The following is a 22,114-nucleotide window of genomic DNA, read 5'->3' as shown; positions in this document are numbered from 1 at the left end:
AAATGATGTTATCAGCAGAACTGTAGTTCTTTAATTGACTTCTACAGGTTTTAGCCATGCCTATTTTTGCCCAATCCCATACTGTCTTCACATAAGAGACTACATATTTTAGGACCCTTGAAGTTCTATATATTAAGGACTTCATACGTTAGGACCCCTTCCCACACATGCTAACTCTGATTTTAACCATGTACCTACAAATAACAAAGAGAAAGATTTACACACTGTGTGTCAGAACACATTTCTACACAAAATGGCACAATATGCAACAATGACACAAACCAAAAATACTTTTGAAATTTGTTGAGGTGCCCTGTACCTTACACTTTGGTGAACCACTAAAGAGACACATATTTCTTCTACACATGTACAAAAGTCCATCTGTTGCAATGGTTGGAACTCAGTACTTTATCTGGTATGCAAAACATCATAAGCTGTTGAACTATCAAGATTAGTTAAGCACATAGGAAGTCTCATCAAAGTTACTCAACAGCTGTTATGCTCAGGATATATTATATACATAACCCCAAATGTAAATTTATTCAGAAATTTTGTTTTTAACTTTGCACCATTAGTCACCTTGAGCCTTGTAATGGGAGAGGAAAGCTTGGGATATAAAAGTTTAAATTAAATAGTAAGTTTAAAAAAAATAAGTCCACTGAATTTAGTGGAGTTGATCATGGTAGCCTCAGCCAATTTCCCATAACTTTGTGCTAGCACAAGCCAAATTAAAATGAAGGAAAGTTGGCACAGATAACCACACCAAAACGGGCAATATACTTGAGCATGATGCCGGACTAAAACAAATTCCACTGCTTATTATAAAATCCTATCAGACTGGAATGCATTCCTTGTTCCATCAACTTCCTAAGACCTTGCATTCAGAGTTTTAATTCAAACTTGAGCCAGGTTTTGCTATTTGAATTCAGGAAATCATAATAGTTGGACTTATATGGATTTAGTGTGATCTGCTTATTCCAATCTGATAAACACTTGGCTAACAAGCTGCTTGTCACTATAATAAATGGTTAGAAGGATGCTGTTGAATACATTTGAAGATATGCAGTTTCTGCTTGTTAAAAGATAATTGACATTTTTACAAACTTTTCTGATAAACAGCTAACTAGAATCTATAGGGTGTACACCGAAGCACAGGTGAATGTTCAAAACATAACTAAACCCTATACAGAAACAGCATCATTGTCCTAATATTTAATCATATCCTATTGAAAGGAAGTTTTTAGAAGTGTCATGATCTTCCAGCTTCATCTTACCCAGAGGAGAATGGGTCAGGAACAGTCAGGATTAAAAGATAGAATCTGGCTATCAAAATGTACTTGAAATCAGAAAAGAAATCAGATGAAAGGAATGAATCCTTTTAAAATAGTTGTAACTAGATGTAGTATAGCACCTTATGTTATGTAGCAGTCTGTAATGCTTCTGCCAGCACATGCCCCAGTCATTTCAATGAAGTCCAGAGGATTAACTGCTTTTTCTAGAGATGAAAAAACAGTCCTTTGAAGACAAGTCAGTGACCTTTTACCGTAATCTTGACATATAGCCATTTTCTCTTTAGAAAGAGCTGTGCTGTATAACATCACAGCCCAATCCTATGCATGTCTGCTCAGAAGTAAGTTCCACTGAATTCAATGGGGCCTACTCCCAGGAAAGTACGCATAGGATTGCAGCCAAAATCAACTTGAGTTCAACAGTGCAAGAGTAAGAACCACAGGATGCACTCCTGACCTGATCAGAATAAAACACATGCAGTGCAAAGCCTGAACCAACAAAAGACATCCAGATCCTAACTATGTTAATAGCAATATATGTTAGGATCAGGCTGTTAGCGCGGATTATTGTGAATACACATCTGTTGCTGAAACTAAAATGTCTCTACGCTTATATTATGCAAACATATTATGTAAGGGGGGGGTCTGTGATCTGTATCAGGGTTTCCAAACTTTTTGGCAGGAGGACCACATCATCTCTCTGAAACTGAGTTGAGGGCTGGGGGAAAAAAAGAATTAATTTACATTTAAAATTTGAATAAATTTACATAAATGAATATATTAGAGATGGAACTTTCATAACTGAATGAAGGTCTCATGATAGCTCAAGGCCTATAGAAGAACTTGCACAAAGCAAGGCCACCCTTTCCTTTGATGCCACTGCTGCTTCACAGATGTGAAACAGCAAGTAGCTGAGAGAGCCCTTGGCCTGAAGCTCGTGTGTTGACCCTCACTCTGAGAGTAGTTGTGTCAAGCCAGTGCAGGCTCCAGTCTCTGGAGGAGAGTGGGGGTTCCATGCGGACCGGATTGGGGGTCCCTGAGGGTTGGGGTTTGGGCACCCCTGATCAATATGAACAGCCAATTTCACATACATTGTACATTAAATGGATGCATCACAGAGAGCTGGAAGGCTAAAGATTGACAAATGAGGACAGTGGATAGTGTAGGGCAGTGGTTCCCTAAATGTGAGCTGTTGCTCCCTGGGGAGCTGTGGAGACCAGCCAGGCGAACTGCAGAATCCCAGCAAAAAACCTGCTGCCCCATATAATGTTTAGGATTGTAGCCCTAATGGAAAACCTTCATCAATGGCCCAGTACGCCAAGTGTGCCAGTCAAAAAGAAGTCTAAGAACCACTGATGTAGGGGAGGAGTTCAGGCAAGTGTGGAGATCCAAGCTAGATGTAGGATCTGACTGGCAGAAATATAACTAGGGGTCTGAGGAGCACCTGCCTCGGGTGCTATGCCAAGGGGGGAGCAAATGTCTGTCCCATAGGCTCAGCCCTAGCTACAGAGGAAGTGCTGGCAGCTTTACATTGTCCCCCATTCTTTCTCCTTCAAAGAGGAGCCTCCACAGAAGAAGGAGCAGGGAACGCAAAGCGGCAAGCACTCCCTCCTCCAGGGGAACCTGGAAGTGACATCATGTGAGGTCATAAAATCACTGCCCTAGGTTGACAGGAGTAGGATGAAGTCACACCTGCATTTTTGCTTTGGTTCTTCCCAATATAGCCACAAGGACAAATACAGTCTTCCAGTCTGACTAAATCCACCGCATCATTGCATGTCTCTTACTATAGAACAATCCTGCACAGACCTGAACCTTCCTGCATCCTGGTGCAGTGAGTTACCAATACAGGTTGAGTCTCATTATTCTCCAGGGTTCCGTTCCCAAAACTCACATGGATAGCAAAAAAAGTAGGAAAGCAAATCAACTGAAAAAAAGTTTCTTTGCTCTGGTGATTTAAAAACAGCCTAGCTGACCTTTTGAAATGCACACAGAGGCCATCTGTCTCTCTCCAGGGCTTAGGCTTCACTAGGAGGCAGCAATCCCTTCCTTCACCAGCAGCCCCAGCTGGGGAAAGAATGAAGGTGATAATCATTGCCATTTAGCCTTCATTCACGTGCTCAGCGGGAAGGGAGGGGTTTTCCTTGTGCCTAGAGAGAGAATGCCCTCTCTCACATGAATGAGGCTATTGTTAAAGGACTGTTTTCCTTTAATTTAAAGGGTACTTCTCATCACATTGAGATAGAAAAATCTGTGGATAATTAGGTTATACCTGTAATCACTTGCATGACTGTCTCTCCACAACAGTAAAAAGCAGTTTTTTAAACTGTGATTTTAAAGGGATGCATTTTTCCCCTTCTCCAGGGATCAGCACATTCCTTCTCATTTGCAGGGGCCATTCGTGTATTAAAAAATCTGTATATAACAAGGTTGGACCTTTGTGTGGTCCTTGAGCAAAAATACAGGCATGTAGGGGGAACCTCTATAGCATAGGAAAATCTTGCATGTATGTAGGTTACCATCACCTACACAGGTAATAAAAAGCTGTGATTGGCAGTGGTGCATATAGCCAAATGTGACTGGCTTTTGTGTTGCAAAACTATCGTGCATGCTGCCCTTATATACAAAATTTCCAACTTCTTACATGAATTGGGAAAATGTATGAAAAACAGCCCAAGAAGAATAGTTTGTGTTAAGTCAACCGGGGAGCTAAAATTGTATCAAGCACTTACTTAAATGATAGAATTTCTGATGGATAAGATCACACAGAGGTGAATAGGACACTCATGAGATGTGATGTCAGGACTGACAAGTTTCAAACGTAAACACAAAAAGCTGACTTGAGATGAGCTTGGGTTGCCATAAGGTTTGAGAAAGGAGTTGGATCTTCTACAAAGGGCTGCACTTCACTTACCTGCACTACATTCCCAGAACCGTACCAGGAAATCTGTGAGCAGATTATCAGCAACAAATGTGGTGACCTTTGGCAGGCTACTGTCTGCACTTACATGATGCATTTGCACAGATCCAAGTGAATGCACTGGAACTCAGTGCGATCTACTTCATAACCCTGATTTTTAATCTGGATCAGACTGCAGTGAGAGAAGGGTGCAAAAGAAGGCACCAGCAGGTATCCTTGGAAGTAAATCGTACTGGATCCCAACCCTCTCCAAAGCGTTTACAGGACTGCAGCCTGATGTGGTTACTTATAGCAGAGCCCAACCCTAGCCACACTTTCCTGGGAGTAAGTCCTATTGAATGCAATGGGACTTACTTCTGAGTAGGCATGGGATCGCAGTCGCAAAGCCCCACCCCCCTTTAGAACCGGCCCTTTCCACTGAGGCTGCAATCCTATTCATGCTTACCTAGGAGTAAGCCCCACTCATTATCATGGAGCTTACTTCGAAGTAGACATGCATAGGGTTGGGGGTCCTCTCCCTGGCCGCCCCCCTCTTCAGCAAGCCGTACCTGTGCTGCAGCCCCACCAGCCCCAGAGTGATCACATGGGGCACGTCCAGTTCGGTGGGCCACAAGCCGGAGGCGATGCAGCCGAACACGCCGCACTCCTCCCGGATGCCCAGCTCCTCCAGCTCCATGGTGCCCGGGCAGCAAGCGAGCAAACACGTGTTGTTGCTGTTGCAGCTGCTACTGTAGCGCCCGGCGTTGCCTCCGCCTCTGTTTGTGTGGGAAAGGGAAGGAGGGGAGGCGCCGGCCCGGGCCTCCTGCTGCCGCGCGAGCGGCTCCCTCCCTCATTTACATACATGTACATGGGGGGGGGCCTGCAAACTTTCCAGGGCTGGCCAGCTGCAGGCCGAGTTGTGCTGAGCGCCTGGCTCTTTGGCGCAGCGTGGGAACAAAGGGGACAGGGCGCCTTTGGAGACCCCCAAAGTTGGTCTGCCTTCCCCGCCATCCCGAAGTCGTTTGGTACATTCCACCTTTGGAAGTGGAGGTGAGGGAAGGCTGGCTCAAGGCTGCAGCAAGAAGGGGGGAGCCTTGGCGTTGGCATTGCAAGGAAGGGGGGAGAGCAAGGGCGCGCGCGCGCGCGCAGCAGGAACTCCCGGTGGCGTAGCTGGAGGGGGGCGGAAAAGCGGCCCCTCCCTTCGGAGCCATTCCCAGCGGGGGGAGCAAAACGGAGCCGTACGGGAATGGCTCCGAAGGGAGGGGCCGCTTTTCCGCCCCCCTCCAGCTACGCCACCGGGAGTTCCTGCAAGTGGGGAGACTGCGCGCGCTGGGAGTGGGAAAGGGCGACAGGTTTGCCAGGAGCGTCGCTGCGCGGCCGCAACGTTGTTGCAGTTCGGTGTGTGGCCGGGGCTGGTTCGCAGAGGGGGAGGCGAGGCGGCGGAGTTGCAGACGGGGGCAAACTTTGCGCTGGCCGGGAGGGCGTGGCGGTGGCTGCCTGGTTGGGACTGGAGGGGGGCTGTTCCCCCCTTGGGCAAGCCGCTGGGGGGGGTGGAGTATGTGGGTGCCTGGGAGGTGCAGCCCCCTCAGCGCGCTGTGGCCATTGGCGGCTGCCCTCCGCCCCCCTTTGCCGCCCCCTTCCGCCCCCTGCTCTTCTTACGCAGCCCGTGGCGCGCGCTCTGCCTCTCTCTGCCTGCCGCCTCCTCCTCCCTGGGCTCCCTGCCGAACTCTTCTGCTGCCTCGTCCTCACGTGTCGCCTTCTCTTTGTGCTCCTTGTGCAGGCGCCTCCGCTCGTCCTTCCCGCCGCGGCCATGGCTCCCATCCCTTCAGGTGAGTGAGTGGCTTGCGTTCCTGGCAGAAAGGGAGGCTCGCAGAGGGCGCTTGATCCTTACTCTGGTGAGGCTCCAGCTACATCAAGTGGGAGAACGACTCTCTGGGTGGAGATCAGGGCTTCCCAAACTTTGGAGTGCCAGGACCCACCCTTTAAAGTGACACTCTGTAGGGACCCACCAGCTGCACCAGGCTTCAAAAAAAAGAGATCTAGAAAGAAATAAGTGGTAAAAACCAGAAGAAAGACCCTCAAGCATTGATTTCTACACAAGCTAGCAAACTGCAGGCGATGAATTATTTGCAGGGTAATTACCAGCTGCAGCATCTGATTTTTGAATAGCCTCAGGGCTTGAGACAGTTTCTTATATGATCTTTCCATCACCTTTTGGCGACTCACCCAAAATCAGGTTGCAGCCCGCTGGTGGGTCCTGCCCATATTTGGAAACCACTGGTGTCGATAACAGGGCCACTTTTAAGTGGTGTGTTCTTTTCTTCCCCTTCAAGACTGTACCACCTCATTAGAACATAAGAACAGCCTCACTGGATCAGGCCATAGGCCCATCTAGTCCAGCTTTCTGTATCTCACAGCAGCCCACCAAATGCCCCAGGGAGCACATCAGATAACAGGAGACCTGCATCTTGGTGCCCTCCCTTGCATCTGACATAACCCATTTCTAAAATCAGGAGGTAAAATCATTCTGCTTGGAAAGTGCAGATCTGATTTTGTTTTTCTTTAAAGCTGAGCGTTATGTGCTTCCCTGAGACTTCTGAAGGCAGTTTGCCCTGCAGTGGATTTCTTTTGTCTGAAACAACAGTGATAACCAAGGAGACCTCAGTTCTTCCTAAGGCAAACTGGCTGTGTGCCGAGAAGTGCCAAATATAATGTAACACATCTGTACCCTGGCTAACTTTTAATGTGAATGTGTGAGGGCCCTTGGCGCATTCAGTGCCCAGTGTCCTGACACACTCAAGACACATTTAGGGCTCTGGACACAACATTTTATACAGAACTTCATAATGGGGGCGAGGAAGCACACGTGCTGTGGGTAGATCACCATGCATGTTTCTGCAACATAGCTCTCATACATGTTTGTACATGCAGTACACAAAAGCTGGGGAATTTAATGCAACTGAAACTTGCTGCTATGGGCAATGAAATAAACATGTATGTGATTTTCACACACTGATGATCTGCAAACTGTCTATGTGCTTTCCATGTGTGAAATACATATTGTTTGGTCTGGACTGTGTCACTGTTAACAGAACCAAAGTACTATATTCCTCTGATTTCTCAAGTGATAATTCTGTAAACAGAATCTGACACCAGGATCTGACCATGTATTGCCACTTGGTCCTTGCAATACATCCAAGCTCTTTGCAGACACTAATTTCCTTCCTTGTTAAGAATCAGTTGGAGTTTGATAAATTTTTGTGTTCTTATTCAGTTGTCCCTTTTGTAGAATAGGCTCAGAAATGAATGGAATTTTCACTGATTGTCTCTTTCTTTCACATAAAAAAAAAATGAATGCAACAAACATGTCTCTGCAAACACAGAATTCCTAGAAGTACAGTGTGTTGTTCATGGTTGCAGTTCCTTGTTGAGTGACTTAGTGCAGAACTGTGTGTGCATCAGTGTAATGAGCATAGTTCTCACAGCTAAAAGGAGCAGACTCATCAAAAAGTGAAATGGTTGTGGGTGGATGTGTAGAAGAGCAATGTAGAATGAATGACGTTTAATCTGTAACTTGGAGTAGCTAGATCAAAATACTGCTTCAACATTAAAGAACGATGTATCTCAGTGTCCATTTCTATTGAGTGGACTAACTTGATTTATCTTCAGAAATTCAGTAAATCTAGTAGTATTAGTTGGTTACAAACTGTTGTGCTCAAGATGAAAGATGAGCAAAGCACACAAAAAAGCCCCGAAAGGCCATGGAACAGTTATCTTCCTGTGCACGGATTTGCATTGTTGAGAGAGACAGCAAAGGTCTACAGTCAGGTATATTATATGTGAATCACAAGGGCACTGTGTTTCTCAGTTGTCTGCTCTTTCTGTTCTGTGGAGTGGGACTTGGGGAATTGCTCCAGCAGAAAGAGAGCCACAAGTTTCCGAGTTGTCAGGATTTCATCTGGGTAAGAGTCTTGAACTAGTCTTTGGCTATTACAAGAAAACCTTCCTGCATTCAGGTTTTTTCCTTTGCAGGTAACATGCTGCACCTTTCCGTTTGCACGCTTGTTCTCCATAAATTCAAACTTTGTCCTCACTATTGTTGCTGACTACAATAATTGAAGACACTGAATGCAGCTACTCCTATGATTAATAAATGCCGTATTAGTTAAATATGGCTCCTTGATTTGATATCAAATTGTCATTCCTCTTAGGATATAAAGATGTTTAATTGTGTAGAATATCAATACTAGGAATTTTTTTTTAACAAAACAAGTAAGGTTTTGCTAATTCTGTTAAGCACATTATGATCTGCACGAATTTTTGAGGTACACAACTTAACGCTTTCACCACTTTTTTCTCTCCACCACTCTCCTTCCCCAGAACTTAAACTTGGCAAAAAAATAAATGAAGGAAAGACAAAAGTGGTTTATGAATTGCCAAATCTCCCAGGATGTGTTCTGCTTCAGTCAAAAGATCAGATAACAGCTGGAAATGCAGCCAGGAAGGATCTCATGGAGGGGAAGGCTGCATTCTCAAATACAACAACAAGCTGTGTGTTTCAGTTACTTCAGGAGGCTGGTAAGTAATAGAAACTGTAGAACTGCTTTGGGAAGCACACAGCCTTATTTGCAAAGCATTTCCTACAACAGAATTTCCAGGTAGAAATTGTTTTAGCCCTGAGAGGTTGGTGCCCCAACCCACTTTTTACATGGGAAAGTCCCTTGCAGTTTTAGAGTGGTGAACGCACACATCATGTGGCAAGATAAGGTATCTACTAGAGCATGTGGTAAGCAGTGATTTTGACTTGTAGCAATTTTCAGTATCATCATTCCAGAATTTCTTTGAAAAGTTACCCATGCAAAATAAATAAAGTGACTTGACTCTCAAGGATGGATCAGATGGGATACTTGCATCCTATAATACCAGTGGCAGCATGCATCATTGGAAATGTGGACAGTAGGTTTTGGCATGCTACAGCATCTTGCTTTTGACCAAACCAATTAAAAAAAAAAAAAACTGTTTGCATCTGCTATTCCAAAATCATTCAGGCTTTCAAATATTCTTATTCTGACTTAGCATTTATTTTGTGTATTTCAATCACTGAAAGAATTTCACATACATTAATCCTGGCAGGTAGGCCAATTTTATTTTCCTAGTGCAGGTGGCTGGATGGAGGCTAAAATGATTAGTTTTTTTAAAGCTACCTAGTAAGTTTACAGTGAGGTGAGAATTGAACTAGGGGCTTCCCACCCTCCCACTACACTAGCTATGGAATGCCACAGGGATTTTGGTACATTTTGATGCTGTCAGAATATGTCTCAAACATTTCCATGCTGCCATAAATCTGTGAGTTATCTGGTATTCTAATCCCAGTTTCATGAATTAAAAAGTCTGAAAATCAAACAGTATATCTTGCAGGTTATAGATTTTTCCCAGTCTAAAATGGCTAATCTAAAATGATGCAAGTTACCAAGATGAGTTTTTCATAGTTGCTTCATATCAGTATTTCATTAAGATCTTGAGTAAGCTTTATTGTTAATTTTTAACTTATTTAGAACACTATCTTGCTCCATAGTGTTTTCCCATGAACTATTGTACCTTCTCTGGCAAACATTTGCCAGAATGGAATCACAATGAAAAATTTATTCTTTCTCTTCTTTTCCCTGCCCCCCATAAGATGTCCAAACAGATGTTTTCTGACAATGTCATTTCAGTACAATTATCCTATTGCAACTCCTTTATGACCCCCAGTATAAAAAACAAACAAACACAAGTTCATTGAAAACTGAGATAACACAAACACACACAAAAAAACCTAAGTAGAACTTAGAAGGTAAGAGGGAAAGGGCATGTGCAGGAGGGGAATGGTGATTGAATGGCATGCATATAAAAAGTGAACTATTAACACATTACATGGAAAGAGAATTGGGGATAGTGTTATCAGAAAGTGTCACCATCTATTCAACTTGGTGGAATCCTTTGTTTGAAAAATATTTACTCTTGATCTTAGCCTTTGCTTAGGCTGCAATCCTATCCACACTGTCCTGGAAGTAAGCCCAATTGACTATAAGGGAACTTACTTCTGAGTAGACATGCATAGGAATAGGCTGTTAATTTCTTAGAAAATTGTTTTAGCCTAATTTCTCAGTCTTATGAAAACTAGAATGCTACTATTTCATGTTGAGGGTACCCTTCTCCATATGTTCTAGGAGTACAGAGTAATTATGCATTTGGGAGAAGAAGGTACTGATTATGTAACTTATTTTACTTCTATGTGGCTCTTTCTCCAAGGAACCTGGGATGCATATATGTTTCTCTTTCTCTCCCCCTTTTTCCCAGAGCTACTGTCACCAGTGTAAACAATACTGAACGAAGTGGTCCAATGGCCTACCTTGGTAGAAGGCAGCTTTCTGTGCTCATATGAATCTGAGATAAAGGGTCATTTTTCTTTCAAGGATTAGTTTGTGAATATTGGCCCCTGTTGGGATCTGATGATCCAGATTATTATTGAACAGAGTTGCATACCAGCATAAATAAACAAGGTTGAACCCCACCAATGATGGAAGTGCCTGTTGGACTGCTGCCTAAGTTATACATCTCCCCATCACTACTTGCATTGTCTAACTCAGGGGTGTCCAAAGTTTTTGGCAGGAGGGCCGTATCATCTCTCTGCCACAGTGTCAGGGGCCGGGGGAAAAAAGAATTAATTTACATTTAAAATTTGAATAAATTTACATAGGTTTACATAAATGAATATATTAAAGATGAACTTACATGAATGAATGAAGGTCTTGCAATAGCTCAAGGCCTATAAAAGGCCTTGCAAAAAGCAAGGCCAACCTTTCCTTTGCTGCCGCTGCTGCATCACAGACGTGAAACAGCAAGCAGTGGAGGGAGCCTTCATCCCGCAGCTCACGCGAGAGGTCAAACAGTCGCCCTCACGCTGAGAGCAGTTGCTTCGGGCCAGTGTGGGCTCCAACAAATCTCCGGAGGGCCAGAGACTCATTGGAAACTGGGGTCTCCCTGAGGGCCGCAAGTGGCCCCAGGGCCAGGGTTTGGGCACCCCTGGTCTAACTCAATGATTTTCAACCACTGTGCCACAAATGGTCCACAGGTGTGCTACAGGAGTTTGGGGGAATGTCATTTATTAATTAGGGCCACTGGGGAATGTGTTCCCCATGCCAGCAACACAGTGTACCTTGTCAATTGTCAAAAAGTGATCATGTGCCTTGACTATTTTTAATGCCTTGCCAGTGTGCCATGAGATGAAAAGGCTTGAAAATTGCTGCCTATGTCATTGTGTATTCTCTCAGTATGAGTTCTACAACTATTTGGATGATCCTTTAGATGGGGGCTACTCTGAAAATGATGTAAAGTTACTGAACTCCTGCTTGCACTGGTTCTCACCTCTGTAACCTTCTGCTGGTGATCTTGTACAGGCCCCGATCACTGTGTCTACCCTCTGAAGCATACCAATGAGGAACTAGGTTCACACTCAGAATACCAAATTAAGAAATGCATTTTAGCAATAGAATCAAAGAGTAACCTCTCTCTCTTTCTTTTCAGGAATCAAAACTGCTTTTGTGAGAAAACATAGTGACACAGCATTTATAGCTGCTCACTGTGAAATGATTCCAATTGAGTGGGTTTGTAGACGAATTGCAACTGGTTCTTTCCTGAAAAGAAACCCTGGTGTTAAGGAAGGTTACAGATTTTATCCACCTAAAATTGAAATGTTTTACAAGGTAGGTAATATGTAGGTAGCTTGGCTGCCATGGTGGCTGCATTATGCTATTTTGCAAATAATGGTCAAGTGAGTTAGGCACCAATAAGAGGTCTTCCACATGGGGATTTGGACCCAGAAGTGGTTAGCAGCAGTGTTGTTGCTATCATTTTGTTTTGAGGTGCAGGTTTGCACAGATTGAACAAGTAGCCTGTTGTTCGGATTTCTAGATGAAGTGAATCTTACTAAAGACTTTAGAGGGCTTCCTTTGGCTAAGCCACACTCCCAGTATCAGTGGGCCCCTTGGACTCCCAGTCTGCTCTTTGTCTTGTCTTGCCACCTGTTTCTCTTCCTTTCAAAACTGAGTGCATGTTGTTGCCATTCTATTCTCTGTCCTTTTTTTACTTCCACCTGAAGTGAAAGTAAAGAAGGAGCAGAAGGATAAAGCAGCATATGCTGATTGGTTACCTCCAGGCAGGAAAAGAAACTGTGGCTACTCATTAGCCACTTGCTGGGCTCTTCCACTTGCTTCTCACCTGCTGGGTCCTTCCAGGTGGGTTCTATGGTGCAGATTTGGGGTTAAAGTCCACAGCATTAGTACAGTTTTTGAAAGTCTGAAACTAATGTTTTTGTATTTTTGTAACATGGTAAACCAAGATTTCTGAAGATAAACCTTCCAGAGGAAGATAAATTCCCCCAGAGTAGTTTACTTAGCAGAAAGCGTCTGCTTGGCTAAAGAGGAAAGAAAAGTATATCAATGTTCATACTTTGTATTGATGCCCAAATTGGAACACAGATAAGCATTCTAACCCTGTGCTACAGGGTGAGTCTCATTATTTGAGGGGGTTCCATTCCCAGAACTCATGTGAATGGCAAAAATTGCATTTAAAAATTCATTTAAAAAACAATGTCTCTTTGCTAGGTGATTTAAAAACAGCCTTGCTGACCTTTGTAATGCACCAGGCAGATAATCTGTCTCTCTCCAGGCCTTTAGAAAGGCTTCACTCCTGGCTGCAGCACAGGAAAGAATAGATGAGGTGATAGTCACTTCCACTTAGCAGCATACTTTCACCTGGTCAGGGGAAGGGAGGGGTTGGGTTGGTTCGCTTGCCTCAGGGTGAAGCTGATCTAAGTGCCTGGAGAGAGAACGATTGATGAATTGTCTGCCAGCTGCCCTCTCCCACATTAATGAGGCTATTGTTAAATTACTTTTTTTCCTTTAGTTGACAGGGCCCTTCTCATTGCATTGAGATAAAACGGAGGGTGAAAAATCTGTGGATATACCTGTATTTATTTGTTATATACAGTTTATACCTGTACGTATTTGTTATAGGTTATACCTGTATTTGTACAGCAACCAGTAAGCTTTCAGCAAAAAGTTAGAATTTGGTTTAGCAAACCTGCTTGATTCATCAGGTATTCTGTAAAATGATTGTGTTGTTTTAAAATGGGCTTATCAACCTTGGAAGTACTTGGGGCCCATTTCTTTGTTAAGCTAATGAAAGTTGCCTTGTCTTTTCTAGTGGCTGTCTGCTGTTGTTCTTTTGCATCTTTTTAGAGTGAGGGACAGGGAGCCATTAGTTGTTTGTTTGATTTTCTCTGTAAACTGCTTTGTGAACTTTTCGTTGTAAAGCAGTATATAAATACTGTTAATAATAATAAAGTATCTCGATACCGAGCTAAACAAGCGCATCGGTAAAGCAGCTACCACGTTTTCCAGACTCACAAAGAGAGTCTGGTCCAACAAGAAGCTGACGGAACATACCAAGATCCAGGTCTACAGAGCTTGTGTCCTGAGTACACTTCTGTACTGCAGCGAGTCATGGACTCTCTGCTCACAACAGGAGAGGAAACTGAGCGCTTTCCACATGCGCTGCCTCCGACGCATCCTCGGCATCACCTGGCAGGACAAAGTTCCAAACAACACAGTCCTGGAACGTGCTGGAATCCCCAGCATGTATTCACTGCTGAAACAGAGACGCCTGCGTTGGCTTGGTCATGTCGTGAGAATGGATGATGGCCGGATCCCAAAGGATCTCCTCTATGGAGAACTCGTGCAAGGAAAGCGCCCTACAGGTAGACCACAGCTGCGATACAAGGACATCTGCAAGAGGGATCTGAAGGCCTTAGGGATGGACCTCAACAAGTGGGAAACCCTGGCCTCTGAGCGGCCCGCTTGGAGGCAGGCTGTGCAGCATGGCCTTTCCCAGTTTGAAGAGACACTTGGCCAACAGTCTGAGGCAAAGAGGCAAAGAAGGAAGGCCCATAGCCAGGGAGACAGACCAGGGACAGACTGCACTTGCTCCCGGTGTGGAAGGGATTGTCACTCCCGGATTGGCCTTTTCAGCCACACTAGACGCTGTGCCAGAACCACCTTTCAGAGCGCGATACCATAGTCTTTCGAGACTGAAGGTTGCCAATACTGAATAAAGTATTATTAACTTTATTAATTTTATAATACTTTATAAAATGCTAAAAGTAGCATTTTAAATACTGACTCAGGCAAGTTATGGTGAAAGGAAATTGTGTTGTACAAGAGACAATGATGAATTTTGTGTAATAACTCAAATACGTTGAACTGTTTTTCCATTTTAGTGGAGCCTTTTGCTAAGTTGTCACTTCAAACTGTGTCTTATAGGTGGTCTTGAGCTTGGGTGCCTGATGAAAATGTAAACTATTCTAATACATTTCTTGTTGCCACTTTTATCAGGATGATGCTGCAAATGATCCACAGTGGTCTGAAGAGCAACTCATTGAAGCCAAGTTCAATTTTGCAGGCCTTGCAATTGGACAAACTGAAGTTGACATCATGGCTCACTCCACTCAGGCTATTTTTGAAATACTTGAAAGAGCATGGCAACCCCAGAACTGTACTCTAGTGGACATCAAGGTATAAGAAATGATTTCATATAGCATACTTTGGTTCTGAATGCAACAATAAAATTGCAAACTCTCATTAACTTTGTGGTTTTTTTTTTTTTTTTGCTGTTTTAAGGTTGAATTTGGCGTTAATGTATCTACAAAAGAAATTGTCCTTGCAGACGTCATTGATAATGATTCTTGGAGATTGTGGCCATCTGGAGACAGAAAACAGCAGAAAGACAAACAGGTAATTTTAATGCTATCTTATGGGGTTTTTCTGAGTGCATTCACAGAGAGAGAGAGGGTTGTCAACACCCAGCTCTGTTCTCCTGAGCTTTCCCCTTTATTTTTCTTCATCATTTCCCCTCCCCCCCCAACTCATTGCAGCCTGGGGCTCTCTGGTTGTGATGGAAAGGAGAGGCCTCCTCAACCTGCATAGTCTCTATTAAAGCAGGACTTCACTGCTGGAGCTAAGCACCATACTTGTGTCTGTCTTCTAATCTTGGGAACAAGAAGCCATTTAAAATTAGGAGGGAGAATGGGAGGGCTTGCCTTCAGGCAGTGTTGGCTTGCCCCACATGGGCTAAGTACAAAACTGGGTTGGTTAGGTTTTTGCCACAGTTTCTTAAAACTTTTTTTTTTTGCTGTGTTGAGAAACAAACACTTAAAGATGCCTTTGATAATACGTAGTCAGATTCAATAAAATGGTTATTTACTCCATGTTTAAATACTTTTATGGATCTGAATTTCAACCTAATATATATGTGTTTAGATTAGGTATTTCAGTTCTCTCTCCCTGTCCTCTCTTGTGACCTCTTCTCTCCCTGCTTTATTGACAATGTTGAGATCTGCCAGGGCATAATTAGTTTGTGGTCAAAACTGAAATGAGAACTACTACTGATTTTAAAACTTTTCTGGTAGAAATGGTTCAAATTGTTTCAAAGAAACATTGTTTCAAAGAAATATTTTGAGATTTAGCTTATTTATATAGTTAAATGACTAAATATATTTTACTGTCCTTTTCACTTTATCATGCAACTCTCTTCCAAATCAAATAGTTGTGGAGCTTTTTAGTGAAAGGTGACAAGTTGTGTATGTATGAAATTGATCATTCTTGTTGACAATATACGCAACCTCTTGTTTTTCTATGTGCTTCAGTCTTACCGTGATCTTAAAGAAGTGACTCCTGAAGGACTACAGATGGTGAAGAGAAACTTTGAATGGGTTGCGGAAAGAGTGGAGGTATTGGCTGTAATAGAATAGATTTTTTGTTTTTGTTTGTTTTCTCAGTTTCAAGCCCTTTTAAATGTTGCTGTTTTCCTTTTGCTAGCTGTTACTGAAGCCACAGACCCATGGCAGAGTGGTTGTCCTCATGGGTTCACCTTCAGATCTTGGTCACTGTGAAAAAATAAAAAAGGCATGTGAAAGCTTCAGCATTCCTTGTGAATTAAGAGTTACCTCTGCCCATAAAGGACCAGATGAGACACTGAGGATCAAAGCAGAATATGAAGGTAAACCACCGTAATCTGAGTGCTGGCCTCAGGATGTTAGGAGGCCTTGAGGCCATTGGAGCCCCTACCTGCCCCATAGAGTGTTGGACACTGCCACTAGCACTTGAGAGTTCATGGGTTGGACCAGCCAGGTTAGCCTTCTGATGGGCATGGACCCTCTGTCAATGCCCAACCTGGCTGATCCCCAACACTATCCCATGTAAACTTGTTGTCCAAAACCTGGTCTTGCTTTCAACAAAAGCTTTAATACTAGGCCAGAACCCCCCCCCCCCAGGCTAGTCCTTCAACAGAAAAGGAGAATGATATAGAACCAGCTCATTACAGGATATGTGTGGCATTGATGCTATGTGTTTCATGTGATTAGGTGATGGAATTCCTACAGTGTTTGTAGCAGTAGCTGGAAGAAGCAATGGCTTGGGACCTGTGATGTCTGGAAATACTGCCTGTCCAGTTGTGAACTGTCCCCCACTTTCAGCAGATTGGGGTGCTCAGGATGTGTGGTCTTCTTTGAGACTACCCAGTGGTAAGTCCTCGTCCTTGACCACCTGGGAGCAAATGGTTATTTTCAGAGAAACAGTACAGGTACAAACAGATCAAGCAAAGTTTTAAAGTTCAGTTGAAACTACTATAATCATCTCAGTTCAAACATTAACTCCCCAGCCCTAATGCCCAACTCCAGGATGTTCTAAGCTATTTAAGGTTCAAGGAGGCTGTAATGGCTAAGAGGATTGCAGACACTCACCAAATACTCTTCCCCCCTCCCCCCCAAAAAAGAAACCTTATAGGGCAACTGAGATGAAACAATGTGCCTCAGTTTGCCCCTTGAGAGTATTTTTGCTGCTATTGGAAAAGACTTTTGGGGTGAAGGTGTCCACTCAGGCCCTCATTCCAGCTGGGACTTGCCCAGTTTCCTGGGTATTCCCAAACTAAAACAGGCTGATAGAGAGGGAAAGGGGGGGGGGGGGGAGGTCAACTGCTTTGGCTTTCTCCACTTCTCTTGTGCACATTCTCACTCAGCTTTGTAGACTGCTATGAGCAGTCTGTTTGGGAGTAGAAGAAAACATTAAGGCCCAGCGTTGGCATAGCTCTGCCAATGGGGCATGTGCTGCATCCTACAGTTGGGTGGCGATCACGGAGGCCTCCTCAAAGTAAGGGAATATTTGTTCTCTTACCTTAGAGCTGCATTGCCCTTATGTCAGTGCTGGAAAGTGGATTAGGATTGTGCCCTAAAAGTCCATGCACCCTGAATCGGAAAAGTTATGGTTAGAAAAAACAAGAGTTTATTGGGGATCGTGGAATAGGGACAAGAGGCAAAAGCACAGGTGCTTGAACACCTAGCAAAACAAGGCTTCAGTTTGACAAAGTTTTGAGATCAGAAACAAAATAATAAAATTCTACACAAGTATTTCTTAAGGGCTACTTATTTGGATGGATGGTAAGGCTGTTAAACGAGGGGCAGGTTATAATCCCAAAGATACTGGAACTAATTGCTCCAATTTCCCTGCTTTTTAGGATGGTTTTTCCTGATCTCCCATTGGCTCATCCAAAGGGATAGCATTGCCAGAATCTTCACTCTGGCATGGTCAAGTGGGCTTAATCAGTGACCAGGCAAAAGTAAAGTCCAGAAGGAAGCATTGGTTTTCCACCTGGTGCTTTTAATGGTGTTGTGTGCCAGCCACTTTGGTGCTGCCAGTCTATGCCTGTGGCTATGTCTTTCCTCCCTATCTAATTAAAAATATATGCAGGTGCCTTATCAGAATGGGGAATTTTGCAAACTGAAAGCAGTCGGCTTATCAGCCATAGGTGAGGGATTTCCTTTAGGGATGACAGCTTACAGTACAGAAACAGATTCTCCTCATCACAGTTTTCCTTTTTCCCAATGGTCTGGAGGCCATTGAGCATGCTCAGTCTGCATTAGATTGTGGTTGTTTTACTTTATGCATTAAAACTTGTATACTTAGCAAGTATTCCCTGGAGCAAGTAGAAACCACTAGCCTTTTTTTTGGAGGGCCATGTTTTTGCTTGCTATCTGGTAGGCATTCAAACCATATCGGTTTTCTTGTAATGTATAAATAATTAGCTATGGCTATACATACTGTGCCAAAACATTTATAAATTACGGGTTAAGTCTCTGTATTTGTGAGGTCACATGAATGGCAAAAATCACATTAAAGCAAATCCATTTAAAAAACAATGTTGCTTTGCTAGGAGATTTAAAAACAGCCTTGCTTACCTTTGTGATGCAAGACAGAGTCAATAGGCAGACAATTCATCAATCAGTCTCTCTCCAGGCACTTAGAAAGGCTTCATTCCAAGTCAGTGACCCCTCCCTTCACCCAGAGCACAGCACTGGGAAAGAATGATTGATGGATTATCAGCCAGCTGCCCTCTCTTGCATTAATAGGGCTATTGTTAAATGACTTTTTTCCTTCAATTTCAAGGGCCCTTCTCATAGAGTTGAGATAAAACCGTGGGTGAAAATTCTGTGGATAATTAGGTTATACCTGTACATTATTGTAGCATAAAGCAATACTTTGACTTCCATCATTTTGCTCTTTCAACCGTTTTCAATTATAACCGCATTTCACACTTCAAATTTTGTCCATGTGTTTCCTCTTTTGTCCAATTTCATCTAAACTTCCATGTTGATGTTTTTCCTTTTTATTTCTATTTGTTTAGGTTTTGCATGCATTCATGTGTATTATATAGCTATTTGCATTTTTTTGCTGCCTAAAATTACAAGCCAAATAAGGCTTTGCTTTGACACTCATCCATTTTTTTTTAACTTTTGTTCATGCTCTAATCTCTAACCCAGGGGTCTCCAAACATTTTGGCCAGAGGGCCGCATCAAATATCTGGCATGGTGTAGAGGGCCAGAAAAAAATTTAAATATAAAATGTATATAAATTAGAGATGGAACTTAGATGAGTGAATAAATGAATGAATGGGCTCATTCATTCAATCTCTCTGGCCCTTAGAACACCCTCCAGATGCAACCACAGCACAGCTCCAATCATGTTTGGTCAAATGGGCCAGAGGCTTCGAGGGGACAAGAGGCTGGCCGCGGGCCAGATAGAGGCTCGCAGTGGGCTGCATGGGGTTTGGAGACCTCTGCTCTAACCAGATGAAATAGTAATATGTTGCACTATCTGTTTGGTTACATTTGCAAAGTTTGACTTCATAAAATTTGGAAAGGAAGTAAAAGCTGTGGTGAAGAACTCAATTCCCAAAGACTTCACTTCCTCTGAGCAGTATCCAGATACTGCCTGCAAACTTTAATCTCTGTAGTTATGAGGGTTCAAAACTTCCTTTAAAAATGGATAAAATTGAATTTTTTAGGATTTCTGTTCTCATTACACTATGTTGTAACAGATGTAGTGTACATTACACCTTAAAATCTAACTAAAACACAGGTTTACATATTTAGATCACATATTTAGTAGTGGACCATAACAATTTTGAAGAGTGTTGTACTGACCTCTAGTGGTTGAAAATGTGAGTCCTTCAGGTAATCCCTGAATCTTCATTCTCAGCTATAGCCATTATGTTTCTCTATCTCATTTGCTTGCATTTATCTTTTGCAGCAAGACTGTAAGCTCCTTCAAAATAGACAGCAGCCTCATTTTTGCCTGTGAAATTCTGTAAACAGTAAAATACTGGTAGAACCTGTAGTATTCAGTAAGAACTAGATCTTTCTCTTTTAAAACAGGTCTTGGCTGTTCCACAATTCTTTCACCTGAAGGTGCTGCCCAGTTTGCTGCTCAGATTTTTGGGTTAAGTAACCATTTTGTGTGGGCTAAGCTGCGGTCAAGCTTATTGAATACATGGATCTCCCTGAAGCAAGCTGACAAGAAGATGAGAGAGTGCACCTTATAGATGGCTTCTTGAACCACTGCTCAAGGATGTCATATGAATTCGAACACAAGAACTCTCGCTTAACTGAAATTCTTCCTATAGTTTTATTAGTTATCTGTCATAAAGAGATGAGTCTGAAGGCTGACCTCTTGTTCAAGCAAATAAAAACTAATCATCCTTGGAAATTATAGTGAAACTTACTATTGCCATTGTTTTAGAATAGTTCTGATCCATTCCAATCATTTCTTAAACAGAACTGATTTGCATTGACTTGTAAGCCTGTACAGATTATACCCACCCTTTAATTATACCTTTTAATTCTCTTAAAGTTTATATTAAAAAATCTAGCAATAACAAAGCAATAGATTTGCAACTCTGGTTTTTAATGGAATGACATGACAGCAAGATATGGAAGAAAGCCTGCCCTATTTCAAAATGGTGTGGTAGAATCATGAATAGAAGCTATTTTGTTTTCAGACTATTGCTGCTGGTTTAGTTACCAAGATGAGAATAGTAATTTCTGTATTCAGGACTCTTTGCTGTGTCTAGCAGATACTTAGCAGCATCTTTCAGTTTATTAGACCTGCTTTGTAAGGCTTATTGGTATTGAGAGAAGAAAAATACAAAATCACTAAAATGGAATAAAACCAGCTTTCATCAGAGCACTGTCTTATTATCTTAGTATAAATCACTCAGAAATATAAGCAACTGCTCAGTATCACATAAGAATCTTTGTCCTGCTGTAGACTAGTAAAATTAGAGAGAGAGAGCTAACTCTTGGCTGCTTTAAAACTTGCATGGTGTGAAATAGGGGCCAATGAGCAGACAAAGCAGCTTCCTCATTAGTAATGGTGCAATCTGTGCAGATAGTTGTCTTAAGTAGAATGAGAAAATGGGTCTCTACTGAAGAACAATCGAAAAGTGATAAGGGAGACAATAGAGGAAATGGATGTAGACTGATTAGTCATTGTTCACTTAGGTTTTGTTATAGTTGGTGGCTAGAGTTGGGCCAAAGGCTTCACAGAAAGGGTGCGTTTTCAGAAGGGGTTTAAAGGCAATAAGGAAAGTGGTATCAAGCACTATGCTGGCAGATAGCTTCAGGAATAAACAGGGAGAACAAACAGATGTTTGAAGGTGCAGGATACTTCAGCTGGCTGAGGTTGGTAGATAGAAGAATGGAAGTCCCATCTAAGAGATGTCTGGAGGTGTAAGAGCAAGAAACTTGTATAGGAAATAGGAGTGGACGGGAATGCAGTGGAAGATAGAACTTATTTGTGATTGTAAAAAACCCCTTGGGTTTAGAGAGTGCTGGCCTGTGTAAACTGTCTTGAATAAAGCTAAAGGAGTAATCCAGTGGCCAGAAAGGTGGTATATAGATACAAGTTATTATTATAGGAGGGATGTAATGTTTTTTTTTGGAGCAATAGAAGTGGGTTTTTGGGTAGCAGATGAAATGGGTAGAGGTTCTGCTGAGGGTGCAGAGGAGTTAGTTTTATAAAGCAAAGGAAACAGTTACATGATTTGGAATGAAGAGGACAAAAGAAAGCAAGCTCAAAGAAGACTCTTCCAGTTTCTCAGCCTGCCTTCCGATTGACTTCATATGTAGTTGCAATTCTTTAAAGGGTTTTCTTTTTGAAAACAAATTCTTATTTAGGCCTTAAGTGATGATCTTGGTGTTAGAGCTACCATTATTGCAAGGAAGTTTGTAGTAAGATGTACAGGTGGTAGAGATTACATCTGGTTGTTTAAAAGATCTCAGCTTTCATAATTAAAGATTTGCCATTTGCTGGTCGTAATAGGAAGCAGGGAAGGCAAGCTCAGTGGTAGAGCACATGCACTGCATACAAAAGGCTCAGGTTCAGTCACCAGAATGAGGCAGAGAAAAATTATCTGAAAGCCTAGAAAGCTATTACCACTCAGCATCATAAGTGGTGGGCTAAATGGACCAACAATCTGACTTGTTGAACAGCAGCTA

At 42.6% G+C, this 22,114-nt stretch overlaps 1 protein-coding gene across 1 annotated transcript in view; it reads left to right on the top strand.

Moving 5' to 3' along the window:
* The window catches only part of PAICS (phosphoribosylaminoimidazole carboxylase and phosphoribosylaminoimidazolesuccinocarboxamide synthase), a 50,656-nt gene extending 29,614 nt beyond the window's left edge, over positions 1–21,042 (top strand). Inside the window, exons 11-20 of the mRNA XM_066632909.1 lie at positions 5,084–5,238; positions 5,969–6,017; positions 8,569–8,766; positions 11,755–11,933; positions 14,622–14,801; positions 14,907–15,020; positions 15,932–16,015; positions 16,104–16,284; positions 16,649–16,807; positions 19,994–21,042. Of these exons, the coding sequence (XP_066489006.1) occupies positions 5,084–5,238; positions 5,969–6,017; positions 8,569–8,766; positions 11,755–11,933; positions 14,622–14,801; positions 14,907–15,020; positions 15,932–16,015; positions 16,104–16,284; positions 16,649–16,807; positions 19,994–20,160 (1,466 nt within the window). The 3' untranslated portion in view covers positions 20,161–21,042. The remainder of the gene's footprint in view (positions 1–5,083; positions 5,239–5,968; positions 6,018–8,568; positions 8,767–11,754; positions 11,934–14,621; positions 14,802–14,906; positions 15,021–15,931; positions 16,016–16,103; positions 16,285–16,648; positions 16,808–19,993) is intronic.
* Positions 21,043–22,114: the final 1,072 nt, after the last annotated feature.

This window comes from Tiliqua scincoides, chromosome 6, assembly GCF_035046505.1.
Source record: "Tiliqua scincoides isolate rTilSci1 chromosome 6, rTilSci1.hap2, whole genome shotgun sequence".
In the NCBI taxonomy this organism is placed as follows: domain Eukaryota; kingdom Metazoa; phylum Chordata; class Lepidosauria; order Squamata; family Scincidae; genus Tiliqua; species Tiliqua scincoides.
Note: the sequence above shows the minus strand (reverse complement) of the source record. Positions and strands in the feature narration are given on the sequence as shown.